Source organism: Antechinus flavipes, chromosome 3 (genome assembly GCF_016432865.1).
Source record: "Antechinus flavipes isolate AdamAnt ecotype Samford, QLD, Australia chromosome 3, AdamAnt_v2, whole genome shotgun sequence".
Lineage (NCBI taxonomy): Eukaryota > Metazoa > Chordata > Mammalia > Dasyuromorphia > Dasyuridae > Antechinus > Antechinus flavipes.
In genome coordinates, this window is record NC_067400.1 from 459341727 (window position 1) to 459369566 (window position 27840).

General features: G+C 36.1%; 1 protein-coding gene across 4 annotated transcripts in view; it reads left to right on the forward strand.

Annotated features, from left to right (window-relative positions):
* Nucleotides 1–27840, forward strand: part of ATP8A2 (ATPase phospholipid transporting 8A2) — a 769397-nt gene that overhangs the window by 117459 nt on the left and 624098 nt on the right. For 3 of the 4 annotated variants that reach the window (XM_051986556.1, XM_051986559.1, XM_051986558.1), the window contains exon 2: nt 15866–16010. In XM_051986556.1, coding sequence (XP_051842516.1) covers nt 15866–16010 — 145 coding nt within the window. Of the gene's footprint in view, nt 1–14665; nt 15537–15865; nt 16011–27840 lie in introns of those variants that run through there. The other variant, XM_051986560.1, reaches the window with a different exon arrangement.

Here is a 27840-nt window from a genome sequence, read left to right on the forward strand (position 1 = left end):
TCTGATTTTTAAGGAATTATTTTCTTCAGTGAGATTTTGTACCATCTCTTTCATTTGGGTAATTCTATTTTTTTTTAAAGTTCATTTTATTCATTGAATTTTTGTGCCTTTTTCCCCAGGTGGCTAAGTCTACTTTTGAAGTTCTTTCCTATGGATTTTTGTGCCAGTTATTATTAGATGAATTCTATTTTTAAGGTATTATTTTCAGTATTTTTATGTTTACTTTACCAACCTGTTGATTCTTTTATTATTATCATTTTCCAATTTTTCTTCTACCTCCTTCATTTTGAGTTTTAAAAATTCTTTTTGAGGCCTTCCAGGAATTCTTTACAATCCTGAAACCAATTCACTTTTTTTTTTTTTTTTTTTGAGGCTTTGGCTGTAGCTGTTTTAATGTTGTTGTCTTCTGAATTTTTTGTTTTGATTTTCTCTGTTCCCAAAGCAACTTTTTATAGTTAGAATTTTTTTTTTATTGTTTGCTTATTTTTCTAGCTTCTTTCTTGACTTTTAATTTGATGTTAAAATTAGGCTCTACTTCCAGCATGCTAAGGAATCTGTCTTAAAACTTCAGGGTTTTATTTTGTGCAACTGTTCTGAGAGCTAGTTCTGAAGATCTGTAATTTTCAGTTCTTCCAACATGGTATGATCTGAAGTGTTTACTTTTGGCCTGTGTTCTGGTCTATGAGTGACCACAAGCATTCTTTTCTGCCCTGGAATTATGACCAGGGTCTTCACTCCCTTGTCATCAATAATTCTGGTGTGCTGGTGCTCTTCTTCACCCTGAGACTGAGACCCAGATTTATGTATGGACAATGCAACAGCATCTTGTGCCTTGTGCCAGAAAAGGAATCTCTGTAACCTTCTTCTGATGGGTTGTTTGTGGGCTGAGAGGTACAGATGCTATGCTACTGATTCAGTTGCCCCAAAGGCCCACTGCTGCCTTGCCAGGAAATTGCCCGTGCAGAATTGTGCTCTACTTTCATCTTGGTACAACAGACTTTTACACTGATCTTTTCAGTTGTTTTAGGCTGGAGATTTATTTTATTCTATTTCTTTGTTGATTCTGCCACTCCAGAATTCATTTTGAGTTATTATTTTAAAATGTTTGAAGGGGAATTTGGGAGAGCAAAGTCCTTGCCTTTTCTCTGCCATCTTGGCTTTATTCCCTGGATCATCTTATTATTTTGACAATACTAGGAATTTTTTTTAAAGGTGAAAGAGCAAGCTGAAATTTGAAGGCTGTGTCCAGGTGCATGTTTCTTGGGAGGGAATCTGACAGACAGCTGTAGGAATGAACAACATTTCCTTAGAAGAAAGAGATTTGTAAATTTGAAAACCAAACCATTTTAGTTTGTGGCCATTTGATGATAATCATGGTAGTATGAGATAATAGTAATAATTGAAATTTACACAGTGCTTTAAGGGTTACAATTACAAAGTGTTTTATATATATTCTTATTTGAACTTTTCAAAAACCCTATCAAGAATTTTTAGAAAATATTTTAATACACATTTTACAAATAAAAAGTGTTTTTTACCAATTTACCGATTTTACCTGGTTTAAATTAAGTGCTGAATGCACAATTTATTTTTAGAAAATTTTCTTTACATTAAAAACACAGATTATTCCCACTTTGCAAGAAGTCTCTTATAACAAAATAAAATGGGAAATTTATAATTCAATGAACACATTTAAAAGTACATATAACATTCCATGTCTATCTTTCTCCATACCTGATTTTTAATTGGGGTTAAATGACTTGCCCAGGGTCACACAGATAGGAAATATTAAGTGTCTGAGGCCAGATTTGAACTCAGGTTCTCCTGACTTTCGGACTGGTGCACTCTCCACTGAGCCACCTAGCTTGCCCCTAAGTTTGTATTTACATAAAATTATTTATACTTGTGTTTCTATAGTTCTCATGTGCTTTTTAAAAGATAGATTTTCTAAGTATTTTATACTTTCTGTAATACATTTAAGTGAAATGTATTTTTTTCTGCTTGTTTGACTAGTATTTTGTAGAAATGCTACAGATTTGTATTGATTTATTTTTATATCCTTCAAGTTTGAAGAAATTATTATTTCAATTAATTTTTAGTTGACTCTTTAGACTAGTTTTTCTACATGCTCTAGAACTGAATTCAAAATTGAATGGAGGATTGAAACATAGATCTTTCTTGGCTCCAAGTTCAGTTTTTGTTCCACTATGTTCCTTTCAAGTCCTCACATTGTCTACTGGAGGAAATCCAAAGGACTAGCCTTTTAGATAGAATTGCATCCTGTCAGTTTTGGAGAAACTGACCATAAATACTGTCGATTAAAGGCAGAATCTACAGCGAGAGAGGCCTCATAAACTTTGGTTTTGACATAAGATAACTGATCTAAGATGTTAATACTTGTATTTTCAACTTTTCTTATATAATAAGGACAGTGTAGTTAAGGTGTATTATTATTATTATTATTATTTTTTTGAGGAGGGTAGATTTGTGTTATGAGCCAGAACTTGAAACAAGGTGGTAAGTCACTAGAGTTGATAGAAACAATGCTTATATAATTGGTTCACACATTAAAGCAAATCCTTACAAGGTGTTAAGTCCCTAGAATTGATGGAAACAATGCTTATGTTTACACCTTCGAGAGTTTACACATTAGCTCACACATTAGTTCACAAGTTAGGGAGATTCACAAGTCAGAAACCCACAGTCCCACTCTCTCAGAGGAGGAGTCAGCCTTTGGATTCACACCTTTAAGAGATCATATATAAGAAGCTCTTAGAGCTGTCAGTCGAGGGGATTGAGAAGTCAGGAGTCAGAGTTAAGCTAGAGGCAGAAACTGGCAGAGGCAAAAGACGAGCAACGAGAGCTCTCGGAACCAAAGAAAGCTAACTAGACTATTTTGGAAGAGACAATACAAGATTGGATTTTAAAAGTCTATTCCAATAAATTCTTATGGCACACTCAGGATGCAAAATATCATTTAAAATTTTAGAATTATTAAGAGGGACAAGCAAAAGCATTATAGGAGATGGTGGCCGGCTCACTCAGTGCTAAGGCAGAAAAAGTAGAGAGGGTCATTATTTGCTTTGAAAATGAAATCATTGCAGGGGTTAAATTAGCCAGGATATTTGAGGAGGGGAGTTCAACCTAACTAATCCTGGTGTATATAAATGAATGTGGCTTGGGAAAGGTACTTCTTTCTTATCTGAATCTCCTGAGGAGGAATTGCCTGATGGAGGCAAGTCTGTGTTTGTCCCATGGTTTATGTTGACCTTCAGAAAAGTGGATCATTAAGTATGCTATTGCACCTTTTCCAGGGTGTTTTGTGCCCCATGGCAAAGGCTCAGTTTTCTGATAAGGGCTGAGACTATGATGCAGCCTTTAAGAGGCAGCCCTGACTTAGCACTTTTGAGACTCTATCCCATCATCCTATGGACATAATTTGAAAGCCTAGTCATAGCAATAAGCTTGGCAGAAGTTGAATAGTGATCACTAATGGATTGAGCATTAGCAGTAATACCATTAATAGAATATTTAAATAGATTTATCTTTTTTCCCCAAATAAGTATTGTATTAGTGCTTTTATTACTTGGATCTTGCTCTGTCATAGAAGCAACAGAATTATGGTTCTTATGGGAAAAACACAGTGTAGTTTTTCTATACAATTCTTTCATGTGTAATTTATTTAGCGTTTTACTCGATGATCTGGTGAAAACTTTCAGAATATCTGAAATTATACTATTAAAATTTGGTTTTTGTATTTGAACTGGAAAGAATTTGCTCCTATGGACATGATAGCAATGGGAAATTTAGCCTAGAAAAGAGAAGACTTGACTAGTGGTTGGAGTAGGGAACTGAGTATATGATTGCTCTTTTCAGGTTTTTGAAGGGCTTTTGAAGTGTGTGAGAATCATAGTTCATAGTTTGAAAGAATTCAAAGAGATTCTCCTAAAAGTCACAAAAAAAGTTTATTTACACCATTGTTGATTGATGAACTACTCTGTAAAGAGAGTCTAGCAATTTGAAATAGTTTGGGAAGATCTTTATATACTGAAAATTTGGGACTTAGCTAGCAGGCTTAGAGTCTACAAGGTTGTAAATTATAAGAGATAAGGAAGAAGCCAGAAAGTTTTTTCATCCAGATAAGGAAACCAAAGTCTTTGCAATGTATTGTGGATCAGACAGGATGTTTTTTTTTTTTTTTTTCAGTTTGTTTGTTTTGTTTTGTTTGTTTGTTGCAGAGGACAAAAAGAAGCAACAGCTAAGGGTTTTATTGCTCCACATTTTTTAGCTGGGTAAGCAGTTTTGAGTAGACCTTTGGCTATGACCCATCCCTATCATCTGGAAAAAGGAAGGAGGTATGTATGTTCTGCTTGACTAACAATAGCAGAAATTAGAGCCATAGATGAAGGTTATTGAGGCAGTTTTTGGCTGGAGATAAAGGATAACTTTCTTACCACCAGAGCTCTCTCAAAGAGCAGTGGACTTCCTGGCTAAATGGAAGGCTTCTCTATTTTTGAAGGTCTCTGGGCAGAGAATGGCTGATCATTTATCAGGTGTGGGTATAAGGATTCCCTCTATCTGGGATTAGAATGACTATTGACCTATGGTTGTCTTTTCAAGTGTGTTTATTTTGTTCTATTACTATGTCATAACTTCTTTGAACATATGTTTCCTCTGTCCTTTACTGGGAATATAAGTGGATAGGAAATCGGCCTAATAGTAGGTACTAAATAAGTGTATTCATTTATGCCTATCAGTCTTAAATATAAATATGGTTACAAAGTTAACTTTACTCAAATGGACCTGTGTTTCAAGATTGAGCTTGCAAATTCAAGGTTTGTCCTTGATATGCTCACAACCATTGTCATGGAAACCTAGCTTACTCCCTGCTTCTTATTTGTCTTTTTCAACAGTAACCCCTAAGCTTTTCTTTTCCAAGCTCTTATCTTTATATTTACAAAGCACTTAGCATAGTTCTTGGCTAGTAGTAAAGGCTATATAAGTGTTAGCTATTTTTATTATTATTATCATTACCTGCCTAACTAGTACTCTAGGAGTTCATAGTAAAAGCTCAGTAATCAATCCCAGGATAACATACTAGGTTACTATCTTGGGAAATATATACTTGGTGCCTTGATTTACCTCTACATTTCTTTACTCCTTTATTAAATGTCAGAACTGACCTCTGAAATTTTACCCCTTCCTTTTCCAGATGTAACCACCAAGTAGAGCTTATTTATTCCTGGTCTGGTAGCAAAAGTGCATATTACCATCTGACTGTTGCTACCTTTTTCTGATTTAATTCCTATCAATTTGAATTTGGAACTTTTTTTTTTTTTTAACCCTGTCTTGCTTTTAATAACTGTCTATGAAACTGAGACCTGTTTAGCTGAATTCCTGTCCTTCTTTCTAAACCTGACTTTGAGAAATTACATGTTAATTATTTCTTAGCTACCCATATACCTGACTTCATTTCTATTCTGGTAACTGAGTGTTTCATGTAATTATTAGGTTCTAGCGATGGTAGACATTAACTGGTAACCCCAACACCATTCATGGAACCATGGAAACCTGTGAGTTTTGAAGCTTGAATCTGTAAGTATCAGGCTTCAATGATTAAAATCCATTTTCAAAATTTAATTTTTAAAAAAGTATAGGAGCCTGTCAACATATATTTGGATGCTTGCTGTATGCAAGAACACAATGTTCTGAATGTCCTGTCTCTGTTTCTTGTCTCTCCTTTCTCTCTCTTGCCCCATGGCCCTCAAAAAAGGACAGGAGAGCAGCTTTATCATTTCTGCAACAAAATGAAATCATGTTCCTTCAATAGCAATTTTTTGTTTTGCCAGTCATTATTTCCTTAGAATCCTGGGGTAAAAACAGCACAGTTGCAATATCTGGAAATATGGAATTTAGGGGAAGTTGAAGTATGTGAAGGTTTTAGAGCTTGCTTTTCATACTAAAGCGAGAATTACTGTGATGTTTTACATTTGCACAACACTTGGCAGTTTAAGGCCTTTGGTAGATAAAGGAAAAATAATCATCCTTGATTCTCTTCTCCAAATGCTCTTTTAAGGCCAGAGGAATATCAGGTTCCATTGGTTGAGTGTGTGGGATAAATCAGGATTGTTTTATCAAATGATGCTTAACAGTGCTTAGCATATAGTAAACACTATACAAATGCTTGTTCCTTTTTTCCCCCTCTCATACTAATTAGTATTTTGTTATGTTTACATGCTAGGTAAGCTTTCTTAATAAACAATCACTGAACTTTGAAACGAATGCTGAGTTTTTATTTGCTTGTTTGTTTTTTTGTTTCTGAACTGTATTTTGAGATTTTTAAACTGAATTTTCTTAATCTGCTAAATTAACACTCATGTCAAATAATTTAGGTGTTGGTATATAAATGGGAAGATAACAAGCCATCCTTTTGAGTCAAGAATACATGAATTTCAGTTTTCCTTGTAATCAAGGATATTCTGGAAAATGTTTGACATTTGACTCTACAAATAGGGAAAAACTGAATGGAGGAAATATTTTTAAGATCAGTCTGAATAATTTTTTTTATCAGAGATGTTAACAATTTCTTCATTACTTATTAAATCTAGATTATCAATGAAACAATAAATTAATCTCTGATTGGTAGTATTTTCTTGGTGTAAATTATATAATATGGAAAAAATAATACTTCTGAACTGATTAGAACTGGTTCCAACATACTCATGCTTGTGACATATATTAATCATGTAACCCTAGCTATATTGCTTAAATCTTTCAGTCCAGACAACTCTGACTATAAATTTCAGATCAAATACCAATTTGTATTGCTAGAAAGAGCTTGCTCAAATGGAAATTCCCTTCACCAATGAAATCACAAGACCATAAGAATTTTGTAAGTATTCAAATCAAACACATATTTATTAAATACCTATCATATGAGAGGTAATTTACCAGTCCCTAGAGGCATAAATGTAAAAATTCAGTCCATTTCTTCAAGAAGCTTACAAGCTTCCCCTTACAAGAAGCTCTACTGGAGAGAATAGCTCATTCAAAGGTAAATGTTATCCAAGGTAGAGTGTTATGGGGACAGAAAAAAAGACTCAGACATAGGGCTCTAGGAAAATTGGAGAAATGACAGTACTTTAATTTAGGGGAAGGCCTTGTGGAAGGAGAGTATCAATAGAGTATTAAAGAAAAATCTGAAAGCCAGAGATCAGGAAGGAATATGTTCTTTATATGAGAAATAGCCTTTATGAATAAACAGAGGCAGGAAATGGAATGTAAGTTGAGAACAATTAGCAATTATCTATTTGGGGTAGAGTGTAGTATATGTAAAAGGGAATAATAGTATATACATTTTAAAAATGAAGTTGCATTCTGATTGTAAAAAGCCTGAAACACTAGTCTATGGAGTTGATTTTTTATTTTCTTATTTGCAATAGGGAGAAATAGAAGACTTGGGGTTTGTGAAATAATATGCTAAGGCTTAAAGGGCATGAGGTATAGAAAAAGAATTCCAGATTTAGAGTAAGTTCTGGTTCTGCCACTTACCAGCGGTGTGACCTTAGGTCAATCTCCCAGTGCTTAAGTTTGATGTAAAATGAAGGCTTTGAAAAAGATGACTTTTTAGGGTCTCTGTCAGTTCTAAATCCCACTCTGTATTTGTTAGATTTCTTGAATAATTATGTGAAGGATACTCGAGGAGAATAGAGACTTAGATGCAGGGAGACAAAACATTTAGGTAGCTATTACAGTAGTCCAAGCAATGAATAATGAAGGCCTGATCTAGATTTGTGGCAGTATTATTAGTTAAAGAGAAGGGAATAGATGCAAAGGATATTGTGGGTGTCAAATAGCTAGAACTTGATGACTGGCTGTTGGAATTATCATGGAAGCTATAGTCAGGATCACACAAGATTTAGCTGCTTCCACATTAAAGGAGTGAAGGGCTTAGAATATGATATTCCAGAAGGCAAAGGAACTAGGATAACAAACAAGAATCACTTATCCATGAAAACTGGGTATAATTCTTTGGGAGGGGGGAAAGAAGGGAAAGGGTAAATATTTAATAAAACAAAATTTCCCAGCATTGCTCATGAAAAGACCAGATAAAAAATTTGATTTTCAAATATGAGAATAGAAAGAGAAGCATAAAAAAAGTAAACAGGAAAGAGAAATGGGATTCCATAAAGTTAAATTATTTGCATTCCTACATAAGAATATACTTCTAAAGTTTAAGAACTTTATCATTCTTGGGACAGTTAAGAGTATATACATAGAGGACATGTCTGTGTGTTGAATATGATGGGATGATATCTTAAAAAAAAAAAAAAGAAAAATGGTGAGGAAAGAGGAGTACATGGTGAGAAGATAAAAGGAAGAAGTAGAATAAGGTAAATTATCTCACAGGAAAGAAGTGCAGAAGAGCTTTTTTAGTGAAGAGGAAGATGGGGGAAGTGGAAGTGGGAGTATTAGTGAAATGTGCATATATTTTATACTCCTGAATATATTATATACTGGCAGTTCATTTGCTCTCTCATAGTTCTTTTTCTGTGACTATTCTTCTCTCTTCCTTCTTACTATGTTTTTAAAAAAATTTTCCAAATGCCAATAAATACATTTATCAAGCTTCTACTCTATTGATTTTCCAAATTTTATATAGTAACAATCCTTACCCTCTTCCCTTTTAACAATAACGACAAATGCCACTCACTTTTCAATTTTTAATATTGTGAGTTATAAAAACTGTAATAAACTGTCAGTTTCATTCACATATAACCCACCCAAATAATTTTCTTTCATAATATCTAAATAAAATTAATTATTTATTACAGTTTTCATAACTCACTATCTTAAACATGAAAGAACATAAATTATTACTGTATTCCATTCACTTTCATAAGATCCTAGATTGCTAAAGAACCTTTTGAGGTTATGTAGTACAATCCTTTCATTTTATAATTGAGGAACTTGAGACATAAAAAAATTAAGTGACCCTAGATCCAGCAGTCTTTCTTTGGCACTACCCTGGTTCCCAAAGGCAAGGAAGACGATAGACCGTTTTACCCCTTCTTAGTCAACCCAAATGGGGATACCTACTTTCCTCCCAAGAGGTCTGGGATATAATGGGTCAGCACTGCAGAAATCACAGAGCAGTAGTCTGATCACTGACAAGTTTCACTCAGGGATGCTGGCCTCACTCATTGTGGGGCATTATAGGTTAAGGGGGTATTAAGCCCCTGCTTCTTCCTCCAGATGATCTTGGATCTTTCTTCTTACAGCTTACTTTGTAAAATCTTATTTGTGCTTTCAAGTTTATAATTAAAACATAAAGTGGGGCAGTTAATTACTAAACAGTTTGGTGCTGTTTTTAGAAAAACTGGAGTTAAGGACTAAAGTAGTCAGGGAACGCTTCAGTAGAAATTTCCCAGTCTATTGATTATTTCACCAGTACTTGGAAACATATTCATGTCTTCTCCATATTAAAAAAAACAAAAAACAAAAACAAACAACCAAAACACCTCACTTCATCCATCCATTCCGGATAGGTTTTATCCTGTAGCTTTTCTCTTTTCTAGCTAGACTCCTAGAGAAGGCCTTCTATAATTGGTGCTTCCATTTCCTTGTCTCTCACTCTTAACTTATTGTAGTTTAGCTTACAAACTCATGATTCAATTAAAATTACTATCTCCAAAGTCATTGGTGTTGTTTTAATTACCAATCTATGGCCTTTTTTCAATTTTCTTCTTCCTGCTCTCTCTCCACCCTTTGACACTGTTGATTAGCCTCTTCCCTACGATACTTTCTTCTCTCTAGCTTTTTGTGACACTGCTTTCTCCTAGTTCTCCACATACTTGAATGACAACTCCTCAGTCTCCATTGCCAGATCTTCTTCCAGTTTTCACTAATAATGGTTATCTCATGGGACTGACTGCTTTGTCATGGGGTAGGGGACCGGAAGAGAAGGAGAGGATGAAGAAAAGTAAATTTAATGTTTATGTGAGAGAAGAGAAAGGATTTATGAACAAAACCAGACTTTGCCCTCCCTCTATATCATTTCGCTAGATGATCCTCAGATCCATTTGTGTAGCTCTGACTTTCTAGTCTTGTATCCCCAACTACCTCTTATAAGCATCTCAAATTGTAGAAGACTTAAACAGAACATGCCCAAAACTATACTAATTTTTTCTTCCCTCAATCCCTTCTCTTTCTCCAAACTTCCCTCTTATAGTTAAGGATAGTACCATCTCAGTTATTTATTTTTTTCTTTCTTCTATCCATATCTAATTAGTGGCTGGTAACTGTGGTTTTTGCCTTCAGAATACCTCTCATACACTTCCCTCTCTACTTTAATGCTGCAGGTATAGTACCTTGGTGCAGGCCTTCATCACCTCACACCCTGACTATTACATTAGACCCTCCTGCCTCGAATCTTCCTAATCTGGTACATCCTCTATTCACTTGTCAGCTTGGTTTTCTGTAATGCCAGTTTGACCATATCACATGTTTCCCCCTTCATTCAATTTCAGTGACTCTCTCCCAGATCAAATATAAAATACTCTGGCTTTCATGCATCTTCATAGCCTAGGTGCTTCCTATCTTCACAGTCTTCTTACTTCTTACCCCCTTGTATCCTTTAATCTAAAGACATTGTCTTTCTTGCTGTTTCTTATACATGACACTCCATCTTGCAACACTAGATATTTTCACTGATTGCTTGTCATTTCTAGAACCGTCTGACTCCTCATCTTCACATCCTGGCTTCCTTGGCTTCCTTGAAATGTCAACTCAGGTTCCATCTTCTGCAAGAGTTCTTTTCCAATCTTTTTTCTGATAGTAAATCCAAGTTACCTTATATTTATTTTGCTTTTACATAGTTGTTTCCATATCTTTCCCTTTAGCCTGGGAATTAAGAAGTAAGGAGAAAGGATTATCTTTTTTTCTTCTCTTTTTATTCTAGAATTTAGCATAGTGCCTATTATATAATAGGGCCTTAAATGCTAGTTGATTGACTAGAAAAGATTGGGGCTTGGAAAATAAAACCTTTCTAAATAAGAAATAAAGAAGAAAAGGGATTTAAGGATTGGGATTACAAGCACAGCAGGGAGAATAACAGTGAAATTGTGTTAACTGTGAATGAGTATGATGTGTACAGAATATTCAGAACTTGAGAAGATACGATATATGGAAATAAGAGTGATTAATAGGGTTGAGTTGTGGAAGGATTCAAAAGCCAGGCAGAATAGTTTAAGTTTAAGGTAGTTTGAGCTAGGTCTGGCAGTGGTGTACATGATAGTGAAACACTGAACCTGGATGAGCAAAGTCAATTAGGAGGCTTAAGAGAATAATTAAGAGATAATTTGCATCTAGATTAGGATGGTATAGCAGGAGAAATTAATAAAAGTTCAGAGAAAAAATATTCTAGATTTCAGTCAAGCAACAAGCATTTATTAAGTGTCTTATATGAGATAGGCATTATGTTAGGAGCTGGAGATATACAGAAATGACAATTTCTGCTTTCCAGTTTATATACTACAGAGGTAAACAGTTCCTGATGGGGAATTCTTCAGCCCAGAGATCACAAAAACTTTCTGAAGAGTAATTTCCTCCTCCCTTGGTCTATTGACTAGAGGGCAGTAAATCAAGATGGGCAGTTGTGAAATAACTAGACACACACACACACAAACACATACACACGCACAATTATACACAGTTATAGGGCAAAGTTGAGCCTGCTCCTTTACTTTGCTTTTTCATTGAATTGTGTCAGGTGATTTGGGGGAGGGAAGTGTTTTAATTTTGCATTTGCCTTATGGTCACCCTAGATGAGGTGACTGAAGTAGAGACTTCCATTTGAAATAGGTCCAGCACAACCTTGCAGGCTCCATTTCTTTGACCTTTAAGATTACTTTCCTTGTTAGAGGGACAGAGAAGATGGTTTCCCTAAACTTACATAGGGTTTTTCTATTTTCTTTACATCCTCATCTGTGTGTCCCTTCAGAGTTTATGTGAGCAGTTCACACTTTTGCTAGCCAGTTGGGCCCCCAGAGGGATAGCTGATAACACTTCAAAGATTTTATAGGCAACTTGGGTGACTATCCTGTTAAACCCTAATTTTTAAACCCAGACTGGTGTGCTTTCCCTTAACAGTCCTCAGTAGGTTCAGTTTGGTGGCACCCACCCAAATCCTTGCCACCTCAGGAACTTTGAGCTGCAGTGGGATTAAGATGATTGAGTGTCTACCCTATGAATGAATGAATATGAATGAACCTCTGGAGAGGGGCTTTTGTCAGTCCCTCTGAGGGGACTTTATACACAGATGAGGATGTAAAGAAAATGGAAAAACCTGTCTAAAGACAGATGAACAGTCCTTGTTTGGAAACGGAGCTAGTCAAAGCTTCTGTGTTGATCTGTAATGGATTTACTACTCCACCTCATCACTGCTTCTCTGAGACAAGGGTGGGTTAAACCTCATTTCTCACCGGACTGGACTATATTAAGACTTCTGATTTCTCTACTATGGTCCAGAGTTGGGAACCTTTGCCTTTTCACATACTTCATCTCCTTCCCCCATTTGCTTTTTAGCTTTTGTTTATTGTTTTCTCTCAGTCATTTGCAAATTCTTCTAGGGCAGAGATTATTTTTTCAGACTTAGATCCCCAGTGCTTAGCACTGTGCCTATCAGCCACATAATAGGTGCCCAGTAAGCGCAGCAAGGGGGCACAGTGGATAGAGTTCAGGGCCTGGAATCAGTAATATCTGGGTTCAAAACCAGCCTCAGATACTTAGTAGCTTCTGACCCTGGGCAAATCATTTCATACTGTTTGCCTCAGTTTCCTCATCTGTAAAAATGAGTTGGAGAAGGAAATGGCTAACCATTCCAGTATCTTTGGCAGAAAATCCCAAGTGGGATGATGAAGAGTCAGACATGAATGAACATTAACAAAAAATAATTTTTTATTGATTGATTGAACAGATTGTCAGTAGCCACTATACTTCCAGCGTGGGTGTGAGAGTGTGTCCCAATCTTTAAATAAATGCAAAATAAAAAAGCCAGTAGACTTAGAGCTCTGATAAAGATATTTATTCAAATGGTTAGCAACTAGTCTAATTTCAAATTATTTTCTCCTAACCCCAGGGGCACACTTTCCTACAAATACATGCAGAATACCGAAGAAGGAAGAATGGGCAAGAACTTGGAGTACAATAATTAGGTGCAAGTGTAAGGGATACAGTCATTTTCTCCAGAAAGTACTTTCTCCAGAAGATTCTCATGAAATTTTCTGTGAGTCACTCTTTGTTGTTCTGATAATTCTGGGCTCCATCCTAGGAGTTGATGTCTCATGTGGATGGGCTGGTCTGCTAAGCTAGGCCTGATAGGATCCTTGGTGGTTATACTAACTTCTCGCTATAGCTTCCTGATTGTAAGCCTGGGTAGGAAAGGATGTTTTATTTCTGGGAAGCTACTGGTGAATTGGTGGTGTCTCTTTAGGATGAGCAGCTCTGCTGATCTCCTGTAATCACCTTATTTATGAAGCTATTTATCTCTTACAGTCTGGAGAAAGAAGAAGGTTTTGCTCTTCCTTTCTCCAAATTCTTCTTTACTTAGAAGCTTCTTCCTTCAATCAGTCATTCCATGTTTCTTTAGGGATTTTAGGTTTTCATTTTTTTCCTTCCCAAATTTCTCTGAGGATTTTATGTAGGTAGGAAAGTGGCTGAGGACTAAGGTATAAATGTAGTCTTTGCCTAAAGAGATGCCTTCTTTATCTTGCTAGCCACTTCATATAAAATTATAGCATTTTAAACCCACTCCACTTTCTAGAGTAGAAAATGTCTATTTTGGGAAAGATTTTTCTTGTCTGTTCATTATCATTTAGTCTCACCAGATCTTTGATTCTTGCCAAAAGCTCACTAAAGCATCTTACTAGACGGTATCTTTTCCCCTGTACTAACCATCCTGTGTATGTATCCTTTGTACCATAGTAGTTTTGTGTTGTTGTCCCTCTTTGAAAACATGGACTGAATTTTTCCTTTCTTTGTATTTTTAATTTTTTAGAATATTGTAGCATAATAAATAAATGCCAATTGACTAGAGAACATCAACAAGCCCCATGGTTTGACTGAACTATAAGGGCAGAAAAATATAATAAGCATGGGAAGGTAGATTGGAAATAGGTTGGAGTTAGATTGTGAATGGCTTTACAGAGCAGATTTGATGCTTGATTTTATAGGATGAAAGAAGAATATGACTACAAAGTTGATTGGACAGTTTCCCACTTGTAATTGGGAGAATGTTAATTTTAGTCAATTGTGGGGTGGAAATATGAAAGTAAAGTGTGGCATATTCTATAGAAAGAGACATCTATCTTCCCAAGGACTTGTCAGTTTCCTAAATGATGTGAGACAGGATAAGGGGAAAAGAATTTGCTTTATATTACCTCAAAAATGTTGAATAGACATTCATCTTCTATGTAAATTATTTATTAATAATTACATATTAAATTATAAATTAAGCTTTCATGTGTAAATTATTATTTTAAATGACAAAGGAAGCTAAAATGAGAGTCTCTGCAAGATGTTTGTAATTCTTTTGGTCTATAGTTTTGTTATCACAAAAATATTTCGTTTCAAGTAGATGAGATGAATTCTTAAGGAACTTAGTGAAAGATCCTTCTATGTGCTGGGGACTGGGACAAGGGAACAATGAAAATAAATTGAAGAATTTTTTGTGACACGTGTCAGAATGTTTAGAGATTATGTCTGATTAGAGATCCATTAAGACCTAATATTGACCTGCTTTCTTACCTAAGTGGGGGTTGAGTTTACCCTCACACAAATGTCATTCTGAAACAAAAATAATTGTGTTATGTAGGGACTAAGGAAGCATCATAAAGGGAGGGTCAGATTTGTATTGTATCCAGAGAAGCATATGAAATATCCCAAATCCGATCGTGGGCTGGATTGTTTCAGGTAGCCAAGCAAACTCACAAAGAGACTGTCCTTAGGACCTTGGGATGGGAAATCCTTCCCAGCGCGGGGGATGTGGCAGCCGCCGCACACTTGTCAGAGATCCTCTTTGCTCTACAGCTCCTTCCATCATCCAGTGGAGCTTATTTGTAAGGTTGCTGAAGATTGATTTGTGTCATCCTTCGCTTGCAAGCAAAATCATTTTGCATCTCTCCATCGAAATCAAACCCCATTCTCCTCCCCTCCCCCGTGTCTGCCTCTCAGAGACAAGTGGCTGCATCCCTCATCCTCCCTAAATCCCGACGGGTGAGAATCGGTCTTTTTCCTCCTTATTACCAAAGAGGATTCTGTGCTGCTGCTGTGACTTGGGGCTACCAGAGAACCCTCGGTGCTCAGCTGACTTCCCTTCCCTCAGTCCTGGCCTGGCCTTGGACTTGGCTCCTTCCCTGCACCAGACTGAAGCTCCCCGAAGCTCCCGCGGGCTGAGGGGCCTGCTGCCTGGCCCTCGGCTCCTACTCGGTGCGCTCTGCTCCAGCGCCCAAGCGCAGTGCTGTCGGGGATCGGGGGAGGTAAGAGCGGGTGGAGCGAGCGCCTGCGCCAGTCCTACCTCGGGCGGGAGGCGGGGACGGCCACCTCGGCTACCCTGCGCTCTGCTGTCTGGCTGGAGTCTCAGCCTGGGGAGGGGGAGGAGGGAGAGACGAAGGGGGAGGAGTTGGGAGCAGCAGCAGCAGCAGCAATCTCTAGGGAGGGGATAGGTACATGGGCGGGACCTGGGCATCGTGCTGAGAGCATCCTTCCCCCAGCTCCGTCCTCAGCAGCTGCCAGTGTTTGTTCGCCTCTTGCCTGGTTCCTGACTTCTTTGTTTTCTTTCCTGCCTTGTCTCCGTGGCTTGCTGCAGGACCTGTTTATACCACCTCGGGCTACAAGAAAGCGGATGATGAGATGTCCGCTACCACATCCACTGTGGACCCCGAGGAAGCACCCCTTCGCACCATTTACTTCAACCAGCCCCAGCAAACCAAGTTCCACGACAACCGGGTCAGGTAAGAAAATCACGGGAGGAGGAGCAAGGAGAAACCGAAGGTGCATGCAGCTAGAATGCTGGTGCCGTTTTCTTTCTAGTGACTCAACTCCCCCAAACAGCAATAGTTGTAGTCTTTGGACCTCTCCGGTTTGAAGTACTTGCCTTATGCCTTTTCTCTTTTGCTCAGGGGATCCTTTGCCTCCAGCCCACAGAGTTCCTGGAACCCTGAGCAAAGGCTCCCCCTCCCTTCTAAGAGAAGGCTCTTTTCTTATCCCAGGGCCCTTAGCCAACCACTAGATGACATTTCTTGTTTATAGATTATACAGGCACCCTTTAACAAAAAAGAAAGAAATGACATAAAACTTTGTTAACCAAGCACTGTATCTGGCAGTTATTTAGTCTAATAGCCTGTGTCATAAGAAACAACTACTCTTCACTTGTTTGAGCTTAGAGTTAGGAGAACTAACTTTGCCCAGATGTTACTCTCAGCTTCTCTGATATTAGAATTTATAGATAGAATTGCAGAATGTTAGCACTAAGAGGTGCCTTAGAGGTACTTTCCAGTCCTCTCCTTTTACAGATAAGGAAACTGAGACTAGAAGGGGTGAAGTGATTTGTCTGAGCTCATATTACATGTTAGCAGGGACCTACCAGTCCTAGAACCTTGCTCTCTTTGACTTTTAACTAAACATTCTCTCTTCAAGGGTATGTTTAAAATATTCCTCATTTTTTATTAAAGGGAGAAAATATTTTGACAATTCTGTTAAAGAAAGATTATGTCAGCAACTATTATAAGTGACTTAATTTAGAATGAACAGTGGTACTAACATATGGAGTGACTTCTTTCTTGACGAAGAGCATTATGGGTATCATGGATTTTCTCTTTGAGCCTCTGATCAGTTCAATAGAATGATTTATGTTGCCTTACGCACAAGGATAGTTTTAATGTTATTGTTAGAAAAAGCACATGCTTTTCTTACCAGGCTTTCAGACTTGGTCTCTGACCACTGATGGATTGAGATATTGGGGAGATTTGTTTTATTCATTCAGTAGTTTCCAAGCTGTTCGTATTCCCAGCTTCCATTTAGAAGAAAGGCTTTCTTTCTGAGTTATACTGGGTCCAGCCTGTGCTGATATATCTATGTACTTTAATTCATAGTTTTTATTGTAACTTGTATGTATAAAGTAAAAAAAAAATCATAAAACTATTTTACATTAAGACAGGAATTGAACAGTTAGGATATTTTTCTTTCAAGAGATTGGTGTGCTGACAAGTGTTCTTTATATTTGACTTCAATAATTTAGACTTTATTTGTGTTTATATTTATCTTTGTCTTTAAATTCTACAGAGGAAAATGTGATAGGAGAAAGGCATCTTTTGTCAACCTTGACTTTGTGAAAAAAGCTTTTAGTTCTTTTCTTAACTTGTATATAAGGACTGTAGTAAAGGAAGTTTAATTCCTGCAATTTATACTGGACAAAATTGATTCTTTTTTGGGGGGAGAGGGTCTCATTACATTTTAATAGCAAAAATTTTAAGGCAGTGTGTTGCATTGTTTAAGATCTGATATGATGTGCATGTAAACTATAGAGTACTAGCAGCAAGAAAAAGGTTATAGAACAGGAATTCCCTCCTTCTCTCTTCTCTTATGTCTCAGGATTAAAATCCAGTATAAGTGATCTAAATTAGAATTGAATTAGCTGAACTTTGTACTTATTAATTATTAAAATATTGCTTTTAAATTTCATAGCATGTACTGTCAGCATAAAATTGACTCAAAATTGAATATTTAGATCTTGAACATCTAAATGTAATTTGTTTTATGATCCTGGAGCCCACACATTCTTGATATACAACATGTCTGTCAGTAGGAATGATATGCAGAACAATCATGTAACATTGACTCTAGGAGGCTTATCATAAATAGCATATAGTTTCATCAAGAATTACTGAAAAAACTTGCTTGAACTCTTAATGGTTATTGCAGGGTAAGTTATGGCATCATTTATTACCATAGTGACTTTGAAGATTGCCTTTATTTAAATATTTCAGTCAATTATTAATAATTGTCAAGGCCCTTCTATTTGGCCACAAAGGTTTGTTTAAAAAACCTTTCTAAAACAGAAAAAAGTTGAACATCATGATTTTAGTACTTTGTTTCCTTCTTCTAAGGCATTAGGAAAATCACATCACTCTGAGGAAGAACAGTTTACTAAAAAAAGAATCTTACAATCTCAGACTCTAGATCTCTGACATTTTTCCCCCTTAAATAGGAAGAATAAATATTATGTTGGTTTCCCCCCCCTCCCAGAGACTAACACCAAATAAATTATATGGGGTGGGTCACAGTTATATAAAGAGATCTGCAATTTGTTAGGACCTACCTTAAGTATGGTTCTTGGTTTCTCTCTCCTAACTTTTTACTGACTTGGCACCTTATTGCCAGGAAGCTAATCTTTTTTTTCCCCACCAAGGATGGGCAGCCAAAGACTTGACTCAGAAAAGGATCAGAGTTGGGAATCTTTACTCTGGTAACTATGAAGTTGGCACCTAAAATAGGAGATGGAGAACAGGCTAAGCTTTCAGAAAGCAGAGGTAAGGGAATGAGCATTAATTCTGAGCTTATCTTAAGTATAAAGAATAATATCTTAACTTTAGGAATCTTAGAAAGCAGGAAGAAGAAGATTGCTCTAAAATTCTTTTTGAACTAGTCATACTGTATGTGCTGTCTTTAATAGCACTGAAATATAGTACTTTACCCTGAGCATTTGTCTTTCTAATAGTTCTCTTATTATTTTAAAATCTGTAGCCAAGTCCCCTAGGGACATTTAGGTGGTTCTGTGGGTAGAGTGCTGGGTCTAGAGTTAGGAAGACCATCTTCCTGACTTCAAATTTGACCTCAGAAAATATTTGCTCTGGCCATGTGATCCAGGGTTTGCCTGTTTGCCTCAGTTTACTTATCTGTAAAATGAGCTGGAGAAGCAAATGGCAAACCACTCTAGCATCTTTGCCAAGAAAACCTCAAATGGGGTAATGAATTTTTGGAAACAATTGAACAAGAAAAAATAAGTCCCCAAATATTTAAGCTAGAAATAATGTTGCTGGGACTTTAAGAAGCTCTGAAAAACTATGTGATAGATAGTATCTGTAAAAGGAGTTCCATCCATTGACTAAATGAACCAAATCATAGAATCATGTTGACATATGTCATTTGGAAATGGGATTTGAAGTAGTTGAAAAAAATATGACATAGCTCTACATGTGATAATGCAGCAAGTGCCTTTCTATTAACTTGAATGGAAGTCAAATGTTTGTAGCTTGAATTGTATTTTAAATCCGATATGAGAGTTAGCTATTAAAAAAAAAGCCAGTGAACATTTTTTGTTATGTGAATAATCATTTCTCAATTTGATTTATAAAGCTAGTTTTCTCAGAGGTAGATATATCTATGTTCAAAATAAAATTTAAATACACATACACACACAGGCAAAACTCATACATTGAGAAATCAGTATTCATATAATCAGGAACTGGGCCTTGTGCCTAGATGTGGCCTTTCTATGTGGTTATAAACATCTAATTCTTGAAATGGGACTTCAAAGCTATAAATCATTTTCACAGATCTTTTGAGATTGAATTCTTAAAAGCATATGGCCAGGTATTTAATGCATCATCCCTTTCAAGTGGGAGTTTTCTCTAGCAAAAATAATTCAAGAGTTCAAGCAACCAGTTACCAGAACGGCAGCCAAATAACATTGGTAGGATTTTAATTCCAAAGGATACATAAGCTTACTTCCTCAGGTAGTCATATGTGTAGCTGAAGTAAAATTGTGATTGTCAATAAAAGATTTCCTTGAATTCAGCGACTTTAAATTATATAGTTGTCTTCCTTTATAAAGTAATGCCAATTTACTGGCTTTGGTTATACAGGGTTATAGTTTTATTTTAGTGTCCATGTAAGTTGTTTATGTGCTAAGAGCCTGGTTTTTGAGAACCTCTTTCTGATATTGCTAAGATGAGGTTTTTGCCCCTAAAGAATGAAAGAGAGCAAAACCTTTCTTGGGTAAGAATAACATCAACTTATTTTACACTTGAAACACTTGTGGCTTTATCCATCTGGCTATTCCTTCCAACCATACAGATTACATTCCTTCCATGCCTTAAAGGATGATTTTGACTTTTTGTGCACTCCCATCTGCAAATTATCACTTGATAGTTAACTTTCTGTCGAGGAACCTCTCTAGATCTAGTTTAGTTGGGTATCACATGAGATGTACACACAGTTCATTTTCAATATCTTTACTCAAATCCTTTCCAACTTGATAGGACTGACAGCCTGTATTTCATTGGCAAAGCTTGTGAAATCCATGTCTACTTCTATGTCACCCTGAAGCACTAGAGTAGAGACCATGGTGAAGAAAGATTTTAACAAAAAGGGCTATTGCGATATATGATTTAATGTTTTGACCAGTGCAAGTCAAGCAGTCTTTGGTGATCATTACCTTCTCTTGTGACAACAGAATGTAGGTGTTTTGTAAGTAACCCCAAGGTGTTGGGAAACAGGGAAGGAGTAGAATTGGAAAAAGAATTATAATATAATTATGATAAATCAAATATTCTACCATGATCTATATTGCAAGTAAAAGTTTTGGAGACCAAGAAGTATATTGTTTTGGATAAAATGTGGAAGTTTTACATGTCCCTGAGTGTAAAACAGATATTCCCATGATACAAAGCAAGATAAATATAGACTTTACCTTGTGTAAGAACTACCCCTTTTAAAGGTCTTCATATTCCTAGTGACTATTATTGTGCATATAAGTGCTTAAAGATTTGTGAAATTGATATGTTTTTTAAATTTTAATTTAAAATATTTATATACTATTTTTAAAAACATTATTTATAATAATCTCTAACTGTTTTATGAAACAGCCCACACATTTTTGCTCTCTCTCAGACAGTTTGGATTCTGAGGCAATCATGTTCATTATGTCTACAGCTCAAACACTGAGCACTCTTTGAAAATGAATGCAATAAGATTATTGTCATGTTCCTTTTTATATAAACAACAACAAATGCCAGAGAATAGATACAAACCCTCCATGGAATTTTGTTTTTAACTAGTGCAGAGAAATTACAGGGCTATGAAGACACCTGCTGATTTACTAGGCTATTCAGATAAATCAACCTCCAAGATGAAATTTTGTCACATGGATTTTCCACTTTAGTCATCTACTCTACATTTGTGCTTATTGAGTTTTATTCTTCAAAACTGAAAAGTCAGCCGGCTAATGTTTTATATCAGGCATTAGTCATTTTTGTCATCTTACTAATTTCAAGGAAAGGATAAATCTCTTAAGAAATTAGAAGGACTGCTTAAATGTCTTATTTGCTTATCTTTGCCCTCAGAGAACATAGTAAATATATATTGAAATTATCCAAATGTAGGACTTATTTTACTTACATTGGGGGAAGGTTTAAATTTTTAAAAAATGTATAAGCCTTTATTTCCCCTCCTTCCCACTAAACTTCACACTTTCTGCTGCCTCAAATCTAAACAAAAACATATTAAAAATGTGTAACTAGGCAAAACAAATTTCTACATTGGCCATATCCAAAAATATGTCTCACTCTGCATCTTGAATGTATTTCTTCTGCCAAGAGGCAGGTAGCATGTTTCATCATTCTTCTGGGATCATGGTTGATCATTGCTTTGATCTTGTTCTTTTTTTTTTTTATTGTTATTGTATAATATTGTTTTTCTAGTTGTGTTCACTTCATATAAATTAATAATTTTTTAAAACATTCTCTTTTGCCATTTCTTAAAACACATTTATCTGTTCCATTCCTTAATTTAATACCTCAAAATAATGGGTACTACTTTACTTTCCACGTCTTGGCCACCACAAAAAGAGCTGTTATAAATATTTTTTGTGCACGCGGATCTTTTTCCTTATTCTTTTGTGTAAGTAATAAGTTAGGAGCTAGTTGGCACAGTGGATATAGATCACTGGGCCTGCAATCAGGAAAACCCGAGTTCAAATTCTGACACTATTGGCTATGTGACTCTGGGCAAGTCACTTAATCCTTTGAATTCAGTTTCCTTTACTGTAAAATGAAGAAATACTTCACATGGGTTGTGACAATTATGTGAAAACATTTATAAATCACTTAGTATAGTTCCTGGTGCACTACTAGGTAATTCATAGGAATTTAGTAAATCTCTTAACCCTTCCCTTAGTTAAAAGACTCAACTAATTAGACTTCCACGTTGCTCTGTCTTTCCCGAGACAGCCTTGATCAGCATTTAGAAGGTCCTCTGCAGCAGAGCAGGGTAATCCTAGGGCGTATCGGGTCTCCCACAGATGGTACCTTCAGCAACAGCAGCAGTTTTGTGGGCTGAGACTGCTGTGGGTTTTACTCAATCATGCTACCTTGGGACTAGAGCAGCAGAGGACAAGCCCCATAGGATACTTGTTGCCCCTTTTCTTAAAAGGGCATCTTTTTAGCACTAGAAGAATTAAAGAAGGGTATGAGGATTCTAAAGGTGTGGGGTTTTGTCCTGAAGAAGAGAGCCAGAGCCAAGGAAACATTGCAGAAATTATTTAGGAAAGTAGGAGTTGCAGTTGCTTGGATGATGGTAGAGTAATAAGATAAGGGTGGAATGTGTGCAGTCATGAGATATCCTAAAAGAGGGTTATATTTTCAGCCCCCAATTGTAGAGTGCACTCTGTGTCTTTGTTTTATTCTGGTCACCTCAAATGGTGGTATTCCCCCCTAGCAACAAATGGTAGGTGGAAAAATTCTGCAAGGTACTAGGTAATTCTGATGGGGAATGATGTGTCAACCAATGCTTTCTTTGTGTTCTCAAACTCTGTCAAGAACAAGTAAGAGGAAAATAGAGCTATCTTCAGAGCCAGGATTATGTAGCCATGGAAGAGATATGACTTCTTTAGCTCAATCTTTTGCCAAGGTCTTATTTCTAGATGTGGTCTAGAAATTCAAAGAAGTCTCCCATATGGTCTCTGATGACCTAACATTAGGAAATATTTGTATAGGACAGTGTGGTAGGATGGATATTTTTCGACTGAAAAAAGGCCTTTGGTTAGAATCTGGGGTTAAATTAGGGATTTTTAATATATGCTTGATCATTCACAGATCTTCTAGGGGCCATCTACTACAACCTTTCTACTTTGTACATAGAGAAATTAAGACCTGTGAGGTTCTGTTGATCCTGAAACAATTCTTTGCTGAATAATAACTAACAATAGTGAGCTGGTATAATACTCCTAATACTGTGAAACAGTAAATACAAGGATTATCCCCATTTTACAGATGAAAAAAGTGAGGCTTTGAGAGGTGCAGTGACTTGCTTATACTAACTTGCCTTCTCAGTTCTGTTTGCTATTATTTCTGAGACTTTGCTCCCTGAATTCTAGGTGTATTTATTCTAGATAGCTCTCTTTTCAGAATACCCTCTGAAATAGTTGCTTCAAGTCAACCTGAGACATTCTAGAAAAGCAAATATCTCATAATCAGTGTCTTAAATAAAACACTTTTGACATCTAGGACATATATACTTTCATCTTCAGTTTTTGTGTTGATATGTTGTACTTCAGGTTCAGAAAATCAATCAGTGGAAGAGTGAAAACTTCAGTGTTATTACTATCAAAAACCCTAGTGATTAGATCTAGCTAGCTTAAAAGCAAAAAAGATTATCTTTCAATTTCCCAACATTTGGACAAAGACATAACTGACTTACAGACAGCTCTGATGTTGGGGCTGAGGGCAGAGAGCACCGTTCAGCAGTCCTACATGGTAAAGAAGTAGAAATAGAATGGTACAGTGGCTACTACATTTGGAGTTAGAGAATCTGGCTCCAAATGTAGTAGCCACTGTACCATTCTATTTCTGTTATTTACTACTGTGTGATGCTGGGCAGGCCACTTTCCTCACCTGTCATATCTGACCCTTTCTCTATAGCCATACAACTGTCACCTTAATTCAAGCCCTCCATACCTCTTGCCCTAGTTATTACAATTGGTTTTCTTTCCTCAACTTTCTTACTACTACAATCCTACAAATTATTGCCAAAGAAATTTTCTTTAAATGCAGACCTGACCAAGTGATGCCTCTACAGTAGGTTTCTATTGCTTCTAGGATAAAATATGAACTCCTCTGTTTAGCTTTTAAAGCTCTCTACTGTTTGACACCAGCCTCTTTCCAGCCTTATTGGACATTGTCCTTTTGGCACTCTGTGATCCCGCCCAGTGGGCTTTCTCTCTGTTTTTCCCATGCCTCACTTCAGTCCCTGTCTTCATTCCTTTGTATTAGCCATCCTTCTTACTTGTAATGCGCCTCCTCCTTGTCTCTGTCTCATAGACTGTCTCTCTTCTTTTAACATGCAGCCCTCATCTGCTAGCACCTACAACTCAAAACATGTTGTTTGACTAATTTATATATTTTTGCGTTTAACTTTATATTTATGCCATATATATTTATATGTATATATTTCATATGTATACAAGTTTATTGTGAGTATGAAGTTTCTGTATGCTGTTTCTTGTAATTCTAGGGCCTAGTGTAGTGCTTGACACATATAGGTATTTAAAAATGCTTTCTGACAGATGAATTCTACTTGGCTCATTTGGGGGAGTTAAGATTAGGTGGAAAAAAGTGTTAAGAATGTGAATCCTAAATGATCTGATTTCAGAGGAGTTTATAATGATTTTTTGGTTTCGATGAGAGGTAAAAAACTTGATGATGAATAACTTCATTTCTGAAAACTTGATTTTGATGGTCATAGGACATTGCTGTCTGTGATTTTTACACAGGAGAGTGAATATAGTTTGTTCATGTTATTCATGGTTACTCTTATTTGTGAACCACTTCAGCCAACAACTTATTCATTATTAAAAACACTAATCAGCAGCCTCTTTCAAGAGGGATTATGTGAATAAAGAAAACAAAAGAAGCATCAGCTCTTTCATTGTTGGGATGGTAGAATGTATGCAAAGTAATTTCCAGAACATGCAAGGTTAGGCCTGGCATTAAATGCTGATTAATCCTTTTCTATTTCCTGTTTTTAAATAATAGCTAATTCTACAAACTACTGTTTTTAAAGCAATACACATTAATTTTTATAAAGGCTCATGAATTTCTTTTTTATCTGGGCCCACAATTGAGCTTAGATCATAAAAGCTAAGTAATGTAACTGATACCTTGTGATGGTATCACATATCATCTCTAATGGCAGTGGTATAATTTCTTGTTTACATGTTCCACATCTCTAAGAGCTATAAGATATAGATTTGACAAATCCTCTCATGCCATTCTTATGAAGAAGATCAGATTTGGAAAAGTTAATAGATCAGTTTGGTGGATTCAGAACTGGTTAAATGATCAGACCTAAAGAATAGTCATCAATGATCTCATGTCTTCTTGGATAGAAGTCAATAATGGGATGCCCCTGGGATCTGTGCTTGCTTCTGTGCTCTATGAGATAATATTTGTAAAGCACTTTGCAAACCTTAAAACATGACATCAATGTTAGTTATCATTATGATTATCGCTGTCAGTAACTTAGATAGATGACATGCTTATCACACTTGCAGACAACATAAATCTAGGAGGAATAGCTAATACATTGGATGACAGGATTTTTAAAAAAGATCTTGATAAGTTGAAATGCTTCATTAATTCAACTAAAGTGAAATTTAATGAGGATTAATATAAAAATCTTAAATAAGGATAGTCTTGATCTGTCCCATATCTTGAACAGTACTTTGTATATGGTGCTTAATAGATTTTTATTTTTTAATTTGGTCAAGCTTGGATATATGTGCACGATAGCTTTAATATGGATTCAGACAGTTTGGAAGTTTACCATTAATTGACAGTAAACCATAGCTGGTATTTTAAGTAACTTAATTAAAATGAACACTTTTAGGGTAGAATGTCACATGTTTTAATACCTGTTTTTTCTTACCTTATTTTCCTGGTCTTTGAAATTTATAGGGTAAGGAACTGTGCTTTTATAACATTACCTATAATATTTAGCATTGTGGCTGTCTAATATTAAATATTAATACTTAATAACTGGTCCCTGTGTGATAGAGTAGCAGTCAACTTTAAATTACATAATGAAAAATGTTTTTCTTTTCTAATAAACCTGATGTGCAATAAAGATATTAAGATAAATATTATTGTCCAGTCTGTGAAATGAAACTTACTTTGCTTTATTTGACAGTCCTTAAAAATAGAACTCTTTCCTTTGAAAAAAAAAAAAACTATTGCTGAATAATAACATAATTACTTTCTTCGTGCTCAGTCTTATTTTGTTTAATGCCACTTTATATTAATATTTAATCTGTTACCTTTACAAAATTAGAGTTCTTTAATCATTCCAGTCTTGATATAGCAGGGTAAATCTAATTACTTTATATGAATGGCTTTGCCAAAAGCGGGTAGAAACATTAACTTTTGTATTGCAGTGGTGCCTGCCAGCTGTCCTGAAGGGTTGGTAAGCACATCTGTCTTAAATGAAGTTGATGTTTCACTTTATGTTCTCATTAAAAGGGAAAATAATTTCTAAATTCTGGAAAAATCCATTTATTAGATAAAAACAGCAACCAGAGAAACTAAACCAAAGGTTTTATTTTGTTTTTTAAAATATGAACAGGTGTTAAAGGTGACATTCTTAAGGCCTAGGGATAAATTTTATTGTTTCCAGATTAAGTAAATATTAGATTGGATGATTATTTCTTTCTTGTGCCCTCAGCAAATTCTTTTCTATTTCTTAGGAAATGGGAAGAAAATAAAATGAAATTTTTTTCCAACCACCATGAACGTCTACTGTTTTTCATAAAATGACAAACATTTAATTGTATACTGTGTACCAGGCAGGTGTTAGGAATATCAAGACCAAAAAAAAAATCCCTGACCAGATAGAGTTTACATTCGAGTGGGGAAGACTATGTATACATATAAATAATTAAAAATATATACAAAGCAATTATAAAGTAATTGAGGGGGTAAGAGTACTGGGTAGGGGTTGTTGTTAGGTAAGGCTTTAGGTAAAAGGCAGTACTAAAGCTGAGCTTTGAAGGGAATAAGGGAAGTACTAAGAGGCATAAAGAGGTAGAATATTACAGGTATGGGGAATCCTTTGAAAAAGCCTGGAGGCTGGAGAAAGAACATCATCTAACTGGGACTATCAAGTAACAGTTTGTCTCGAACAAGGTCTCTCTGGGGAAGGTTATGTAACCAGCTGGATCAGGGCAGGGCAAAATCTGAGTTTGTTCCTATGTTTCTGGCTTTGCTTGCTACCCTTCTCTTGGTCTAGGAGCTCTGAGCTCTGCCTTGTCTTCTGTGGTCCCAGGAAGCTTGGCCACAGAACTTTGCTATTGTTGCAGGCCCCTAGATGATGCAAGGGATAATCTTAGGTCTGGAGTCAGGAAGACCTAAGTTAAACCTGGTCTCAGACACTAACTGTGTGACCCTGGTCAAGTCGCTTCCACTCTACTTTTCTTTCCTCAACCTGTACTAAAGTTAATAATAGGCTCTACCTCATAGGGTTGTTGTCAGGATCAGATAAAGTCATATTTGTAAAAATTGCTTAGCACAAGTGCCTGGCACATAGGAGATACTTAATAAATGCTTATTCCCTTTTCCCTTTTCTGCCACTGCCATCTGCTGGTGCAAAAAAATAAACAAATGATGATAGAGATAGAGTGGTAGAAGTTTTAGCCATTGTTTTCAATGAAATAAATAGATAGCACATTAATATAATGGATATAAAGACACATAGATAGAATCAGGGTTTTTGATTTGTTTCAGCTTTTTTTTT